At 42.9% G+C, this 18,278-nt stretch overlaps 1 protein-coding gene across 1 annotated transcript in view; it reads left to right on the top strand.

Moving 5' to 3' along the window:
• LOC119727525 (sushi, von Willebrand factor type A, EGF and pentraxin domain-containing protein 1-like) overlaps positions 1-18,278 on the top strand; it is a 47,804-nt gene that overhangs the window by 25,891 nt on the left and 3,635 nt on the right. Inside the window, exons 28-47 of the mRNA XM_038199427.1 lie at positions 468-659; positions 1,403-2,116; positions 2,835-3,002; positions 3,968-4,129; positions 5,380-5,541; positions 5,942-6,151; positions 6,480-7,172; positions 7,784-8,014; positions 8,800-9,668; positions 10,249-10,396; positions 11,045-11,165; positions 11,385-11,518; positions 12,636-12,867; positions 13,296-13,486; positions 13,694-13,891; positions 14,235-14,474; positions 15,432-15,557; positions 15,722-15,766; positions 16,290-16,493; positions 17,025-17,206. Of these exons, the coding sequence (XP_038055355.1) occupies positions 468-659; positions 1,403-2,116; positions 2,835-3,002; positions 3,968-4,129; positions 5,380-5,541; positions 5,942-6,151; positions 6,480-7,172; positions 7,784-8,014; positions 8,800-9,668; positions 10,249-10,396; positions 11,045-11,165; positions 11,385-11,518; positions 12,636-12,867; positions 13,296-13,486; positions 13,694-13,891; positions 14,235-14,474; positions 15,432-15,557; positions 15,722-15,766; positions 16,290-16,493; positions 17,025-17,206 (5,222 nt within the window). The remainder of the gene's footprint in view (positions 1-467; positions 660-1,402; positions 2,117-2,834; positions 3,003-3,967; positions 4,130-5,379; positions 5,542-5,941; positions 6,152-6,479; positions 7,173-7,783; positions 8,015-8,799; positions 9,669-10,248; positions 10,397-11,044; positions 11,166-11,384; positions 11,519-12,635; positions 12,868-13,295; positions 13,487-13,693; positions 13,892-14,234; positions 14,475-15,431; positions 15,558-15,721; positions 15,767-16,289; positions 16,494-17,024; positions 17,207-18,278) is intronic.

Raw genomic sequence — 18,278 nt, 5'->3', positions numbered from 1 at the left:
TGTGGGTTTTGTTTCAGGGGGGGGGGGGGGGGGTAGGGGGGGTAGGGGGCCGTGTGTGCGTTTGTTTATGGTGTAAATAGAGGACACACACGTGCGACATCATCGATGAATCGTGGACAGACACTGAATCGAGGATCATCGGTTGGAAAACGCGTACAAAACCAATGAAAGCTGTTGCAAAAAAGGTAGAGACTAAACAAAGGAAAAGGGAAGAGAAACAAAAGAATATCTGGAAAAGGAAAAAAGTAACGTCGTTTGTTATAAATTAACAATCCTTTCGGAGATTCATCTTCTAAATTCTCCAAAATAGCTAGATTTCTCCGCCTTTGTTCAAATAGTTCTATCAGAAAGTCCCCAAGGTGTCATGCTGCAGCTACAGCTTCTATTCTGTGAGTTCATAACATGCTTCGATGTCTACTCCGAGTGAAAGAATAAATGCAACTCAATCTTCTTTTTTTGTTTTACAGCCGTGGCATGTCAAAATCTTGCAGCACCTCGACATGGAGCCAAGGCATGTGACAGTTGGGCCTATGGACGCTACTGTTCTATGTTTTGTAATGTACAATATGATGTGTCTACTGCGGATATGTTCCGCACTTTTCTAGTGTGTGGCTCTGCAGGAACTTGGGCTCCATCCAGTACGTTTCCGATGTGTCGCCGTAAGTGGTTGCCTTGTGCATTCTTGTTGATTGGCTTCCTATTCGCTCTTTTCACACTTCCGCCATGGGCATGCACAGCCTCGATCTGGCAACTTTACACAATGACTATAGCCGGTTCAGTGATTCCCACGTCAGGGTTAAGTGATTCCTGTATATACACGGTAATCACTAAACCGGCTATTTTTATAGTGTAAAGTTGCCAGATCGAGGCTCTGCATGCCCAATGGCGGAGCGTGAAAGAGCGAATAGACCTTATGCATTGCAGGTATCTGCAACGCATAATGTTGAAACTTCTCTTGTTTCTCTTTCAACTGAGCTATCCAGCCTTATATGTATACCGGTTTGTAGCTTCTGACTAGCGCCCCTTAAACTAGCGCCCCTTAAACAAAGGTATTGACAAAATGGAGAACCACCATTTGGAAGGGAAACAGAACGGCATTGCAGAGGTCACAGGTTCAAACCCTGCATCAGACTTTTGTTTATTCAACTTTAAAATTCTTATAATACACCTAGTGATTTTCCCTTTATAGTTTATTTGAAAAATACAAATTTTTGCACAGATAATAACAGCCAGTATTTAATTCATAGAACATAAATGATAATTTGGCCGTCCAAAGAGGTAATTGACCTGTTACCTTCATCTTTTCCAATTACTTTGTACACGAACCAATGCAACACTTTACTCAAGCTGACTTCATACACATCATTGTAGAACTGATGAAATGTTTTTTTCTTCCTTGTAGGGAGACGGCGTGATGACCACATGGCTGTACTGTCTGATCTACACTACTTCAGTGGTGACTGTTCTTCCCCTGACACACAAGCCCAGATCAAAGAGCAGTTTATCCAAATTCTCAATGGTTCTAACTTTGCTACCATATGCACCCAATATGCTTCTGAGTGCAACGTGGACAATGTTGAAGTGACTTGCGGTTCCTCCAAACGCAAGCGCCGTGACATCAGCATCTGGCAAGAATCGTCGCTGGACTTTGGAATCGAGCTTGACCAGCTGAAGTCCATCTCTCCAGAACTCGGTGCAGAGGAATTCACTGAGCATGCCCAGAAGTGGCTTGCCGACATGCGCGCAAAAGGGAAGCTGCCACCGAATGGCCGGGGTGACCGACGGCGCCGGTTGCCTACCCCGAGACGAAAACCAAACACAGACCATGAACGCAGTCGACGGTCTACAATGTCGCACACCTTTACGGTATCATTCAGCATGAATTACTTGCTGCCCTCAGACCCAACCATGTCGGATTACGAATTTGAAGACGAGAGTTGGAACGGCTATGATGCACTGTATGAGATAGTGGACAGCGTACAAGACATGGCTGACAGTGGTAACTTGAGCATTTCAGTGCCTGCCATTCAGATTGATTCCCAACCTCAGCTTGATTATACTGAACCTGGTCCAGCCTGTCCCCATGGGTACCTGCCTACTCTTAGCCTGACCTGCGGTATGTCAGTCTGTTATTTATTGCCCAGTTATATTATTCCCTCACATTCCTTTCCTGTTAAAAACTTGTTTGATGACTAAAGTTAGAAGCTGTTTCTGAGATAACACTATGCTCCTGCACAGGTGGTATGTGCAGACAGTCGTACCTGAAATTAAGAACAGTGTGCAACGTGTGTGTGTGTGTGTAGCACCTCCTTAGTAATGTCGATGACTGGATTAGTCTATGATACATATTGTGATAAATCTGCATTCATGTGACAGTTCAAGCTCAGCTGCATTTAATGGTACACAACGCTGCAGGTTACCATCCAAAATTGGGAGTGTAGTGTTGTGCAACACTTGTGACTGGTTCTCTTGCTTAGTACATATTTTTGTTAAACAGTGTTTGCTGCTTACATAGCAATGCCATGTTCAAATCTTTGGATGATTCCCATTTCATAGAATAATATGTTTACATTTATGCTGTAATTGTTATATTTCTTTCTTTGAGGGAGACAATTATCATTGTATAACTATTATTTTTCCTCAACAGTCTTAAATCCAATAACACAACTTATTACATTGTATTTACTCTCTGGTGAATTCATAAAACCATAGAGTGCTGGGGTGGTTTGGGGTGGTATGAGGAGTAACAGGCAGCTCATTTTGGGGCGGTACAAGGACAAACAGGTTAAAGAGAATCTTTCATTCCCCCCCCCCCCTGACTTCTGCCCTTGCAGTGAGTTGCCCAGTGGGTGAATTCTTTGACAATGCCACCCTGGACTGTGTGGATTGTCCTATCGGTCAGTATCAAGATGACGATGAGGAGCCGCATTACACCTGCAAGATGTGTCCCACAGGAACCTCCACCATCCTAGCTGGCTCCACCAATCTTACTGACTGCTTACGTGAGTACAATCAAGTCCAGTAAGTTCTTCTATAAATAAGTGCTTTTCCTAAATGTCCTCAAATTGTGACTGATTGACTGACTGACTGAGTACTGACTGGGTAGGTCTTAAATATGGCCAAAATACCTTTTAGCCTCTTCAGAACTTCAAATTCAAATTCACTACACCCTAGTGTTCATTGAGTACAAATAGCATTATTTCAAAGATGGTGATCATTTGTCCATGGAACTTTCCTATAGATTCAGTGAGGGAGTGTGGCTTAGTGGTTGGGGTTCGTGACTCATGATCAGAGGGTCAGGGGTTCGAATCCAGCTGCTGGTCATATGTTGTGTCCTTGGGAAAGCCACTTCATCCCCACTTGCCTTTCCCCACCCAAGAGTATAAAAGGGTATCGTCATTAGCTGGGAGTAACCTGCGATGGACTAGCATCCCATCCAGGGGGAGTAGAAATATTCTCAGTCGTTTCATGCTACTGAAACTGGAGATAAACGCCAGCCTGATGGGCCACATTGGCTCGTGACAGACTTAACTACTCCATGCACAAATACCCTTTTCATGCAAAGTGAGATTTTGAACTCTACTGGGACGGCCATGTGAACGTATAACTCATGATGCCTGACCCTTGTGCTAAGACGCTTCAAATGGGAGAATCCGCATTCAGATACACACACGCAGTGTCCGTCCCCGTCCTCCCCTCCCTTCCCCTCCCCCCCTCTCCCCCTCTTCCTTCCCCCTTCTCCCTCCCCCTAAAAAGTCATCCATAAGCACCATCTACTGTTCTTGCACAGAGTGCATTGACTATATTCCTGATCTGAAATGCAATCAGCTGTTCTGACAACTATTGTATGCCTTGCATTTTATGCCTTGCATTCAATTTTATATCATCTGAGTACAAAAATTTGTAAAAGGTTACATATGCATTGTGATGGATAATGCCTCATTGTGGTTTCTTCCTCCTGATTCAGGCTTCTGTCCAAGCGGTCAGTATTCCAACACCGGACTTGAGCTGTGCTTCCAATGTGAGAAAGGATCCTACCAGTCTGAGGCTGGGTCAGTCTCCTGTCAGCAATGTCCAGTTGGTCAGTCTACGGCCAGGATTGGATCCACAAGCTTACTGGACTGTGCAGGTATGGGTTGCATGATGTATGCAAAGTCATTCATTGTGTAACAAGATGCGAGCACTAAGGGGAACCTTGAGGTTTACAGGAAAGTGATTTTGATGAAATTAGCTATAAAGCGTGCAAGTTGACTTTAAAAAATCTGCGAGATTTTACGAGAATACAGCACATCCGGGCACCAATGTGTGTAACGTCCTATTGTTTTGCATTTATTTTGTGTCGTGACCAGGTAATCCAATCAAGGGCAACAAATGGATATTTTGAAAGAAAAGAGAGCATTAGAATTTGAAACATATTGCAAATATTGCTATTTAAAATTGTTGACTTCATCTTCCATTTAATCAATCACAAGGATAACAACTGGCTAAATTCGAGCACAGGAGTCTGTGACTAGACTAGCAAAAAGTGAGAGTGGACTACCAGGATTTATGTAGATTGCGTACAGGAATATCTGAATTCAATTTATGACAAGTCATCATAGGCCAATCACAAGTCAGTCACAAGTCATCATAGGCCAATCACAAGTCATCATAGGCCAATCACAAGTCACCATAGGCCAATCACAAGTCAGTCACAAGTCATCATAGGCCCATCACAAGTCAGTCACAAGTCACCATAGGCCCATCACAAGTCAGTCACAAGTCATCATAGGCCCATCACAAGTCAGTCACAAGTCACCATAGGCCCATCACAAGTCAGTCACAACTCACAGGCTATTCCAATTAAACTTTACAAAAGGTGTTCCTTTATCTTTGGTCATCCCATTTCTTGTGGTCTGACTTGTGGTCTGACTTGTGATTTTGAGTTATAGTTATGAATTGAAACATTTGAGAACTCACATGTTTTGGTAGTTGATTTGACTAATTTGACTGTTTTAAAGGCATACAGGATATTTTGTTTTTCGTGCATTTTGTTTGTTTCCAATAATAACACCACTCAAAATCCAAAGTGGAATGTTCAAAACCTGACCTGTTGAAGTTTCAGCTTAGTGGATATTGCACTTTGTGAGAAAACTGTGTAAACCATGCACAAAAACCATTCATTTGACTGATCATTGAATCGCCTACGTCTCTTGATTTCTTCTAAATGGCAGCCAGCCAGATTTCAAGGGTTGTTTAGTACCAGTACGATCTTTATTCCAAGTATGCTTTTTGATAATAATTCAGTGCAAATGATACCGTATGCCTTTAATTAAAAGTCAATTAAATCTCCCTTTTACATAAAATATGACATGTGACGCGTTTACTTTGTTTCCACAGTCATGTGTCCTGCTGGATCGTTTTCCATTTCTGGGATCCAGCCGTGTGTCCTGTGCCCGCTTCATAGTTACCAGCCCCAGCAAGGTCAAAGTTCATGTCTCTCGTGCCCCGCCGGGCATATAACACAGGTCAAAGGAGCCGCAAATCTGAGCATGTGTAGCAGTAAGTGCATTCTATTTGTGGATTGATTTGAGCTTATGACAGTACTGAGGATTAAATTTGGAGGTTAATTGCAACCAATAGTTTGGATTGATTGCTTCACTCAAAACAACAGAGAATAAGCTTTGAGTAAATAACAATTTAAAAAGTTACCATCGGATATGCAAATCCTCCTTTGGATTGTGGGAAGAAGTTGTCATCTGTTTTTGAACCTTCTGCAGAAAGCAAGCTTTGAAAGTTAAATGAATCCAATTTACTACACTAGAGATGTTTTGCTGTTTTGTTTTATCTTAAAACTTTTATACGGAAAAATGCATATATTAAAGATTCAAGAATCAAGAGAGTATCAGAAACTCTGGAGAGAGTCCAGTTTCAACTATTGTTCACCTTGTCTGATCCACAGTACAAACCTTCTGCACTGCTACGTCATGTCTGAACGCTGGAACCTGTGTGGAGCAACTGGAGTCCTTCCGCTGTGAATGCCCAGCGGGTCTGACCGGCACACACTGTGAGACTGATGTGATTGACTGCCAGCAAGATTCTTGCTTCAATGGAGCTACCTGTGTGGATGAACTCAATGGGTTCAACTGCACCTGCGTTGATGGATATCAAGGTAATGGGATGAGGGGCGGTTCTTAGGGGAAAAGGGGGCGGGACACGTCTTATGTTTGTACTCTGTCACACTGTGAGACTGATGTGATTGACTGCCAGAAAGATTCTTGCTTCAATGGAGCTACCTGTGTGGATGAACTCAATGGGTTCAGATGCACCTGTGCTGCTGGATATCAAGGTAATGGGATGAGGGGCGGTTCTTAAGGGGAAAAAAAGGGGGCGGGACACATCTTATGTTTGCACTCTGTCACACTGTGAGACTGATGTGATTGACTGCCAGCAAGATGTTAAATACAAACTTTCGTCCTTTTTCTCTTTTGTTGTTGCAGGTGATGATTGCTCTATCCTGATAGATTTCTGCGTGAATGATCCTTGTGAGAATGATGGTACATGTAGCAGTCACACCAGTGGATTCACCTGCGCATGTGATGTTGGTTTCACTGGTGTCAGGTGTGAGGAAGACATTGATGAATGTCTGATGCATCCCTGCCAAAATAATGGAACATGTGTTAATGTAGATGGAGACTATCTATGCCATTGTGTTGCCGGCTTCATAGGAGATAACTGTGAGACTAATGTAGATGAGTGTAAATCCAACCCATGCCAGCGTAATGGTACATGTGTGGATGCTGATAACGGATATCACTGTCAGTGCATCACAGGTTACTCCGGTAATCATTGTGAGATTGACATAGACATGTGTGCCAACAACCCTTGCAGCAACGGTGCAACCTGCCAAGATTTAGATGATCGATATCAGTGTGCATGTCCCCACGGCTATGGTGGCAGACACTGTGAACTGGTCTTGACTCCATGTGATTATCATCCATGTGAAAATGACGGTAACTGCACTGAGACATTGACAGAGGAGACAGGATACAAGTGTGAATGCTTGCCAGGATTTACCGGACCGGAGTGTAAGATCAATGTGAATGAGTGTGCTAGTGGACCATGCTCTAACGGTGGTACCTGCATCGATGATGTCAACAGATATGACTGTGTCTGTACCGATGGCTTTGAAGGTCAGTATTTTTGCTGATACACCATTTCTGTTAAATTTTGGGACTCATTTTACTAAGTCCCAAGAAACATCTGATCAGTGTTCATAGTGCTGAAAGTGAACCCTCAGGTTTGGTTCGGGTTCAGTTTGGCAATTTTTATCCGAACATTGGCTCGGTTCACGTGAGGCCCTTTTTAGGACCCAGGCCCATGCCAGGATAAACCCAGCTATGCCACATTGCCATGGCTTTACAGTGCGAATAAAAAAAATGTGTGTTTTAAATGCTCAAAGTGCAAAATTTGAAATGAGAGTTGAGCTTCGTACCTGAAATTGCCCATTTGATCTTAACAAAAACGCATCTCAACAACATTTTCACGTCAAAATGGTATCGTCTTATTCCTTTCATATAGTGCAAGTTTTGATATTTTGATTGTACAAATAAAAACATTGTGTTTACGAACATCCGAACTGAACAGTTCAGGTTGATTCGGTTCAGTTCGGTTCAGTTCGGAAGTGCTACGTTTGCCAAAGTTTAGTTCGGTTTGGCGATTCGGATACAGCACTAATTGTCCCCTAAGCCAACTACCATCCACTGAATAATTTACTATTGTTCTCCCTCCCTGGGGTTTTCAGGACCGCGCTGTGAGGGGCGCACAGACCTCTGCAACCCCAACCCTTGTCAACACAACGCAGCATGTGAGGATGAAGGAGAGGATTATTACTGCACCTGCCCTGCCGGTCTGTCAGGCAGAGATTGTGAGATCCAGGTGGATGCCTGCCATGATGGAGAGACGTGCTTGAATGGTGGAGCCTGTGCACTGCCCTCTATGGACCAACTCTGTCTATGTCCTGCTGGATTTGCAGGTAAGGTGCCATGGCCTTGCGATCTGTCCAGATCTGTCACTGGGGACAATTCCAGTTGGAACCAGTTCAACTGGTTCAACTAGTTTCAACTGGTACTAGTTGAACTGGAAATAAGTGACTGGTTTTGAACTTGTGTATCTAGTTTGAACCAGTTCAAAAACTAGTTGAAACCAGTTCGACTGGTTCAACTGGTACAGGTTGAACTAAAAATCGGTGACTGGTTTTGAAATGGTATAAAGATCACTCTGCCCCGCTATTCGTCAAGTTCAAAACCTTATCTGTATATGATCTCTATAAATAGCATCTTTTTGCTTTAATGACTATTTTGTGATAGTTTGATCAGGGATAGTATCTTCCCTTTAATGTAATTAAATCTACTATTTATTATTAATATCTACTTTGGTTAATCATGAATTTTATAACTATGTATTCTTTGTGAGGGGGGCAGACCCAATACAAGCTTTGACCTCCTCATACTATTATAACAAGGTCCGTGAAACTTTTTTCCCTTGTATTTTAATTATCGTATAGAATGGAAATAAACCTGAAATCTGAAACCTGGAACCGAACTAGTTAGCCTGTACTTTTGCAGTGTGTTTCTCCTTGGTTAGAGACTTTGTCACAAATGATATTGTCCACTTTTTCCATACTTTGACGGAGATACTCAGATAGATTGTGCCCATCTTGTTTTTGGTTTACTCTTTGTTTTAGCGAAGCAAGGAATTGAAAATAGACCTCATTAATTGATAAAATGAATTTCTTTGCATAATATAATTTACCCACAGGAGAGCATTGTGAGATGAACATCAATGACTGTGCCAACTCTCCCTGTGCAAATGAAGCCCCCTGTGAAGATGGTAACCAGACTTTCACCTGTCACTGCTTGGAAGGTTTCACTGGTACTCTGTGTGAGATCGATATTGATGAATGCACATCCAGCCCCTGCCATAATGGAGGGGCATGCGTCGATCAGATCTGTGGGTACCGGTGTGACTGTACCGATGGTTTCAATGGAATTGACTGTGAAAACAACAAGGATGATTGCGTGGCCGGGGCTTGTGGCAACGGTCGATGTGTGGATGGCATCAACTCATTCAAATGTGTGTGTAACATCGGTTTCACTGGCCGTAGGTGTGATATTGATATCAATGAATGCCAATCTCATCCATGCGCTAACAGCGGCATGTGTCGTGACATGGTCAATGGTTACATCTGTGATTGCGTAGATGGATGGATCGGTGAGCAGTGTGAGATTAATGAAGACGATTGCGCCAATACCCCATGCCTGAACTCTGGTCATTGCATCGACGGCCTACAGTCCTACACCTGTCAATGCTTACCAGGCTTCACGGGTCAGAACTGTGAGACCAACATCAATGAATGTCTGAGTAATCCTTGTCACAACCAAGCAACCTGCATCGATGGAATCAACATGTTCACCTGCGATTGCAAGATAGGAACCAGAGGTACACTGTGCCAAATTGACTTGGGTAACTGCCAGCCAAATCCTTGCAAGCACGGTGGGTCTTGTACCCCAACTACTACTGGGTTTGTGTGTCAGTGTCAGGCTGGGTTTGAAGGAGCAGAGTGCCAGACTAATATTGATGACTGCGCCAACCATCAGTGTCTGAATGGAGCAAGCTGTATTGATCAGGTGAGAGTTTCATCCGGTTTAATCATTCCATTTTGCATTACTCACTGAGCTTAAATCACACTCCTATTTTGTATCTGGCTGCTACAAAGTACGTTACGTTACATTTCCCTTGACTGTTGCCGTCTTTGGGGGGACCCGAGGGCAGAAGAAGCTAAAGTCCTCCTCAATGCTGGTCTGTCAGCGGCCTGCACTAGGGGTTCTGTCTGACATAGTCATGTTTGTCCATTCCTTTACGTTGTCTACCCAGCTCTTCCGTTGTCGCCCTCGCCTTCGTCCTCCCTCGACAGTGCCCTGCATGATAGTCTTACAAAGACTGTTATGCCGCGTGACAGTTCCCCACAATTCAGATGCAAATTTCAAATCAGTGCCATTACAGCTGACAAAAGAATGTATTGTATTGCACACATCAACTCTCAAAACCTCTCTCAAAAGTCCCACCAGAGCCTCAGTTATTCTATTAATTTCCTCCAAATCTTCTAAACCATAAACTTTTTTCTCCTCATTGTAACTCATAATCTTCCCTAAAAGAGCTTGAATATTTCACAGCACTGACATGTTTTCCATCGATGTTTGTATGCAGGCCAACCGTTATTCCTGTCGCTGTACTCCAGGCTACACAGGACAGTTTTGCCAGACAGTTTTAGACATCTGCTCAGCTGAGCCGTGTCTGAACAACGCAGTCTGTCTGCCAGTTGCAAACAGCACAAGCCACTGCATATGCCAAGCAGGTAAAAACCAGCATACAATTGGTGTAGATGACTTGCTACTAGCAAAATGAGAATGAATAAAATGCCTTGGTTAGTTGGCCTTATAATATCAATAACTCTGTAGTAACTGTAGTGCCTGAAACTGCCCGAGCACTCTGTGATTTGATTGAGTTTTCAGTGAGTAATCTCAATGTACATACACTGAAGTGCAGGTGCTATATAGGGTAATGCCCTGCTCTATGATGTTTTGGCCAATAACAGCCCCGGTTACACCAGCAAATGTCTGAGTAAATCCAACATGCATGCATTTATGCAAGAAACGTATGGTTTGAACATACAATGTGGCATTGGTGATCGGGGCACACATGTTTCTGCCCATGTGCAAAGAGCATTTGATTATTTGTATCAGCTTCAGGATCAATCACAAGCCCTTGTGTTTTCAAACATCATTTGGCTGACATTACTGTTTGTAAAATGTAGCCACTTCTACCACACAAGTGCAGTACAGTGGACGTGTGCTCAGGTCACGCAGATTTGTTTCCTCTTGTGAGGTTTTGAACATCAGATTGATGTACAAAATGCATTAACCTACATGTCAACAATCAATGCTTGAGCATCATGCACTCTATTGCAAGGATTGTGACTGTCAGTTTGAATCCATTTCTGCAGGTTTCACAGGGATGCGATGCGAGGTGGCCATTGATAACTGCACACCCAACCCTTGCCTGCATGATGGTACATGCATCAATGGGTTCAACTCCTACTCCTGTGACTGTCCACCAGGCTATAGGTTAGTACAAAACATCAGAAGAAGTTTTCTATTGCACTGTACCTGTTTTGTTCTGATTTTTTTCGTATACTTTAAATGTTTACTTTTTGTATAATCTCACAATGCAATGCCCTTGATTTTGATTTGATGTTGCTTTTCATGTTGCAATTTTTTTCTCAACAAATTTCTTTAGTGATCTATTAGGAAATTGATGATTTTTTTTTTTTTTACGACTTGCAGCGGCACAGAATGTGATCAAGATATGGATGAATGCGTGAGTAATCTTTGTCAGAATGGAGCTACGTGCATCGACGGCATTAACCAGTACTACTGCAGATGCAGACCAGGATTTGTGGGCGATTACTGCAGCCTTAGTAAGATATCCTATTGGATTTGTAGATTTCAGAGTTCAAAAATTGTCAGCTTGAGAACAAGTCTGTTTAACCCTCCGACGCAGAAAGCCCATTTACTAACACGCTTACAGTAAGGGGTCCCTCCGGGGACCCAGATATTTAGCGCCTTGGTTTGAGGCTACACAACACTGTATCTATATGTATACAATCTCGACATGTCTGTAGACTATAATTACGGAGGTCATTGACAGGAAACAGATGTTGTATACATAGTCTGTGGTCAAGTCGTGCTCTTGGCTACCCGCAAGTGACTTTGTTTTGTGCACGTGTATATGGGCAGCCCAGGTTGTCAGGCTCAGATATGCCTGACCCGGGTCACACACTAAAGGTGACTGCATATATCCGTAGTGGGTGTCTCTGGCTAGGATTAGATGGAAGATCACCAGAATTGGTTGGAAAATTTTTTTTTTATTAAGGTAATTAACCAAATTGGGTCCCCAAAAGGGCTAGTTTCTGCGTCGGAGGGTTAATACCATAGGTTCCATTTGTATGATGTACCACCTAACTGTTTGGTTTTCCTTTGATCAGCCACCATAGCAGTAGGCAAGCATTTGTAGATAGTAGGGCTTATTTTCATGTAAAGTAACTACAAATTCTTTATCAAATGACATAATGGTCACTACCTGTACTGTGCTGTGTACAGTTTTCATAATTGTGCCAACCCAGCACTAGGTGTTTGCGCCGCATTTTTGTCACAGGATTTGCCATCCATCACAGCTTTGAACGCTTGCCTACTGCGCGATGCGCTGTACCATCTTTGCTTACCACAATGGCTGTGCTGAATTTTTGGTACCCAGATGTGGGATGTAGGGTCATGAGATGGCCCTATGGACAAATTGGCCGTGAATTGTGATCAAATATGTATTGTTCCAACAAGGTGAGGGTTAAGTCTTCATCAGTATCGTTAACAATGAAATCCATTCAAAGACGGAACTCTGTCAACGATTTCTTCAACCTCTTGGACTATTTTGCTTCTTTCTTTTTAGGTTTTGCCCGTCACTGACATAATTTATCATTTATTGTGAACACTGAGAATGCAGTCAAACATTTTACCCATCTTTTTAACTTTCCTCCTCAGACATACTGTCTAGTTTTGACATGGTGTTCCGAGGTGGTCAACCCCGCCAGTATACCACTCTACGTCAAGTCGGTTACGAAGCGATGAGAGCGTTCACCATCATGATGTGGATTCGATCCGGCACATCTGATGGGGACATACTGACCTATACAACCCAGCACACTGGACAGACACTGCAGAATGCACAGATTGCCCTGAGTAACCCTGGGTCGTTAGATGTCTATATTCAAGGGTGAGCTATACTCATTATTGGCTACCCCCCCCCCCTTCCCACTGTTGTAACAAGTCACTGAATAACAAGTCACTGTACATGAAAATGAAGTTTCATTCTTTTAATATTTCCAGTAATGTTCAGTTTTGTTAATCGGGGTCTTATGAAGACTTTTGAGTGATGCTCCGTAAATAAACAAAAGAAAACCTTTCTGAAATATATTGCTGAACTTATGCCCCCAAAACAGCACTTACCCCGACTTAAACACTCAGTCACAAGCTTGCATGACGATTGTTAGATAGTCAATCCATATCCTACACACCACATATCCAAAATTTAGGGCGCATTTACTCTGGTTCAGCGTAGCTATTGGCCTTTAGTACACAATGTGCAAAGCATTTATCGTTAGTGTGTATCCTTAATGCCTTTTTCTTTTCTTCATGGTATAGATATCAGTTTTCCTCCTCTCTCTCTGTGAATGACAATCATTGGCATCATCTGGCAGTGTCTTGGGACGAGCACGGAGGAATTCTCAAGATGTTTCTAGATGGGCATCTGGTGCTGAACCAGTATCACATCAGATCCGGTGCCCGTATCAACAGTGGAGGGACATTCAATCTAGGACAGCTTCAACATAGCGGTGGGTAAAGGTCAAAGGTGTTTGATATGAGCAGCATTTGTCTGGCCAAAATTGTATTAATTTCAGCTTCTTTGGACAGTTCTTGGCTGCTAGCTGAGCAGGCAAATTTGATAAGCAATATTTCCTGCACAACAGCAGATACATAGAGAGCATATATCAACTGCACTAGAAACAAACTCAAATTATTGTCGTTGTTTTCATCCTTAGACGGTACCCAGGCGGAAAGTTTCACTGGTGTCCTGAGTAACGTCAACATGTGGGATATAGCACTGCCGGTGTCGGCCATTCTGCCACACGCTCAGACCTGTGACTCTCTTGCCCTCGGCAGCCTCGTTGCAAGCCCTTACTTCATCGACTGGGGCTTCCTGGGAGAAATTCAAATTCAGACACCATCACTGTGCGACAGTAAGTGCTTCATCTGTTCTGAGCTCAGTTTAGCTAGGAGCTGTGTTTGGTTGTAAATTATGTTGTATATATTGAAATATATTCATAAAAACATATATGCTAATGTTTACCAGAGTAAATTGAATGATGATGTTTGATTTGACAAATGTTTAATGGACATTGTGTATGGACTATAGAGGGCACCGTGCTACTTACTACACTCCTGTGTCAAATGAGAACACATTACTATTATGCACTGGCGTGAATTGGCTGACGATGTAGTTTGATTTTCCATGTTCTAAGGAGTTTGCAAAGATTATCCACTAAACCTTTTCAATGTGAAGTTTCTTTCTCTTTCCTGCAGTGGTAGACGAGTGTGCCTCCAACCCCTGTGCAGCAGGCAGTACCTGCATTGACGATGTCCATCGTTATATCTGCCGATGTCCACCGGGCTTCACTGGCCAACATTGCCAGACAAACATTGACGATTGTGGAACGGGCCCAAGCCCTTGTGACAACGGGGGAACCTGTGTGGATGGAGTAGGCAGTTTCAGCTGCCAGTGCCTGCCTGGGTTTTCGGGAGAAGCTTGTGAGCTGAGAATGGGTAAAGAAACAATTTAATGATATTGTTTAATCCATCAGTAGATGAGTGTGGCCAAGTGGTTAGGGTTTGTGACTCATGATCACCGAGTGGGTCAGAGGTTTGAATCCTGCTGCTGGCCATACCTTGTGTCCTTGGGCAAGCCACTTTATCCTTACTTACCTCTCTCCAAAATATGTGTACCGGCATTAGCTGGGGAGTAACCTGCGATGAACTGGCATCCTGACCAGAGAAATATGGTTTAGTTGTTCATCCCATGAAAACCGCAGCTCAGAACAAACAGTAGCTTCTGTAATTCCATAAATACCCTGCTTGTTTCCCCTTGTACCATCTCATGTGGTTGAATGGATTTTTAAGGGAATTTATACAATGTAATATGGTGTTATACAATGGCTAATTGAATACTGGGTTTTGCCCATCTCTGATGAATTTTTATAAACACTGGATACTCGGTGTTATTCCATGTTATATTCATAACATGGGACTCACACCCACGACCCATTGCTTACTGGTGCAGATGCCTGATGACTTGACCACTGAACTTGCTGGGGTCAGTTGGCTGGTTCGAGTCTGATGTAGCGACCAAAACCACAACCAAACTATTCTTGATAAGGAATTTGCATTGAGGTGATGTAAGTTCAATATTTGGTTTAAACCCAATATTGAATTTACATAATCTGACGCAAATTCCATCTTATTAATAGAAGTGCTGGTTAATGTGCAAGGGTGAACAACAGTGACAGAGTAAGAGGAAACAGATACCATTATGCCAGTGTTGGTATATGTAGTTAATTACAGCTGAAAAGAGACAAGTGTTGGAGTAAATGGGAGGAGTGTAGCCAGCCCTGTGAAGGTGGCACTCAGTCCCGTCACCGTTCCTGCACCAACCCACGCCCAGCCTACGGTGGCAGCACCTGTGTAGGTCCAATCATTAAACTGTATGTATTTTTCCATTGGCAGTTGATGGAGGCTGGAGTGAGTGGAGTGAATGGGAGGAGTGTAGCCAGTCCTGTGAAGGTGGCACTCAGTCCCATCACCGTTCCTGCACCAACCCACGCCCAGCCTACGGTGGCAGCACCTGTGTAGGTCCAATCATTAAACTGTATGTATTTTTCCATTGGCAGTTGATGGAGGCTGGAGTGAGTGGAGTGAATGGGAGGAGTGTAGCCAGTCCTGTGAAGGTGGCACTCAGTCCCATCACCGTTCATGCACCAACCCACGCCCAGCCTACGGTGGCAGCACCTGTGCAGGTCCAATCACTGAGACCCAGCAGTGCAATACGGCACCTTGCCCAAGTAAGTACAGTCACCATCAACGATCTCCTGATCTCATCCATCAGACTCAAGATTGGTCTAGTGTAGATCAATCTAGTCACTTCACCTATTTGTGTGCATTATTATACATTTTAAGTTACATAGCGTACAGAGCTTTAGTCAAGGTACCTGTAATGGATCACAATTGAACACAAGTCCATCATAAATCAGACACCTGTCATCCAATCCAAAGTCAACTCAGAAGCTATTCAAATGAACTGTGACAAAGACATTCCTTTGTTATCGTTCAAATACGCTGTTACATGTGTCTGCACCAATGACCAGATTTGTGACCAGACTTGTCATGTACTTTGCGATTACACATGCAAAGCGAATTGAAAATCTGTCAACATTCAGTGCGAAATTTGAAGTGTGTTCAACTTTTTGAAAATTTGCACTGAGAATACTCGCCGTTACGTCACAAATTTGTGTGAGCGTTCGCTTTCGCGTGGAGTGTGAGCCGACCTTTACTCTGTTGTTTTCTCCATTTGCTGTTGTCTTACAGCCTGTGGGCATGTGAACAATCCCTTCCGAGGAAAAGTGAACTGTGAAATTGTTGGTGAGGAGCAGAATTGCACCATCTCCTGCTGGCAAGGCTATGCATTCAGTCGGGCCATTCTACCCTCCTACCAATGTGGTCCCTCGACCGACTACAAGTGGTCCCATGAGACTGACGACAACCCAGGATTGGCTTTTCCTAAGTGTACAAGTCAGTAAATTTTCATCATGGTCATCATCATCATCATCCTCATCATAATCAGCTAGAGTTCATCCCTTTGCTGGACAAACGCTCCTCGTGAATGCACCATTCCTCTCTCTCTGTCGAACCATCTTGTCCATGTAGCCATACCCATGTACGTTGAGATAGCATCTCTCCATCTTTTTTGTTGTCTTCCTCTGCTTCGTCTGCCTGTTCCTGTTTGCCAATCTGTCAGGTTTTTAGTATATGCAAGGTCAATCACATTAATGTGGCAAACATTGACTACCTTTGAAGAATATATAGATTTGAAACAATCTACAACATCGAAAATTAAATAAGGTGAGTTTCAGCTGTAAAAAAATGAAACTTAAAAAAGCTGCTTGTGTCAATGAGGACAGCAAACAGAAAGGCCCATTTGCTAGGTATGGCTCTTGTGTTATACACTTATGTATCGTCAAACTTTCAGCTTCCCACCCTTTTTTTATTCTGCCAACAAGGAGATTTTCACAGTTTGAACCGCATAATATTTGTCTCTTGCAGAGTACAAGCCACCGTATAAGTTTGCAATGGAGATGAACTTGGCATACAGCACTAACCTGAACTGTGATGGGGTCAACGTCACTAAAGATAGCCTGGCGTATCAGCAAGTCAGTGATGCTGTTAGAATGAACCTACAGACCCTCAGCTGTGTGCAGGATAACACTTGTGCTGTTAAACAGCAGGTAATTAACCTTTCTCGATTACTGAGATAATAACAGCTAGCTGTTAAAGGCACATGGTGTCATTAGCATTTATCCAAATATAGTAACCAACCAAATTATTATCAAAAAGTTTATTTGGATTAAAGATGGCACTTGCTCTAAACACCCTGTAAAAATTATTCTGCCTGGCTTACTGTCATGTAGAAAACGTGAAGAAATATAGGCGATTTGCAACTATTTTGAGTGGTGTTATTATTGGAAACAAACAAAGTGCATGAAGTGCAAATAATCCTATAATTGGCCTTCAGTAACAAAGGAGGGACATGCCTACTGTAATACTTTTTTGAGGATATTAACATATTTTGAAATTCAATTCATAAATACCTCAGACAGTTTAGCCATTCCTATTGGTCGAGAGCCCGTCACGTGGCCGGTATTAAACGGATGATAAAGACATGGCTAGCTGGTCTTAAACACTTTTCCAGTGTCACAATAAAATATGGACTCCTAAAAATCCAGTGCCTCTTATCGTTTCATTGGTTGAACGTTCACAATCCTCACGTAGGCATGCGCAACACTACCAGGGAGTTAGAATTTTATAGTTCTAAATTCAAAACGCAACGCGCCAGGTGCGTTCTGCGCGACATCGCGTAGAACATGATACGCGCGCGTCAATCTCCATAAAAGGGTTGTTTTCATCTTACTCGCCAGCTGAACACTCCATTATTTTGCAGGAGGGATGTTTCAAAAAGCATAAAGTGAATTTGTTGAACAAAATCGGGATGTTTTGAACGAATTATATGATTTTTTTTTACCGAAAAGGTATTTATGAATGGGAATAAATATGTACTCCGTCGGTATTTATCACTCTGTTTAATACCACTTAGAGTCTGGGTGCCGGATAATTACCCTCGCCTCCGGCTCGGGTAATTATCAGCACCCAGACTCTAAGTGGTATTAAACAGAGTGATAAAAACCTCCGGAGCACACATTTATTCCCTTATTAAAATACACAAACCTTAGTAGTGGGAGTACTTTTCACAATTCTTTTCTTACCTAGTTTGTCTCTATTAGTGTGAGGACATTCAGTGGT

The sequence above is a fragment of the Patiria miniata genome, unplaced genomic scaffold (assembly GCF_015706575.1).
Source record: "Patiria miniata isolate m_02_andy unplaced genomic scaffold, ASM1570657v1 HiC_scaffold_20, whole genome shotgun sequence".
Lineage (NCBI taxonomy): Eukaryota > Metazoa > Echinodermata > Asteroidea > Valvatida > Asterinidae > Patiria > Patiria miniata.
The sequence above is the reverse complement of the archived record's forward strand: the minus strand, read 5'-3'. Positions and strand labels throughout refer to the sequence as shown.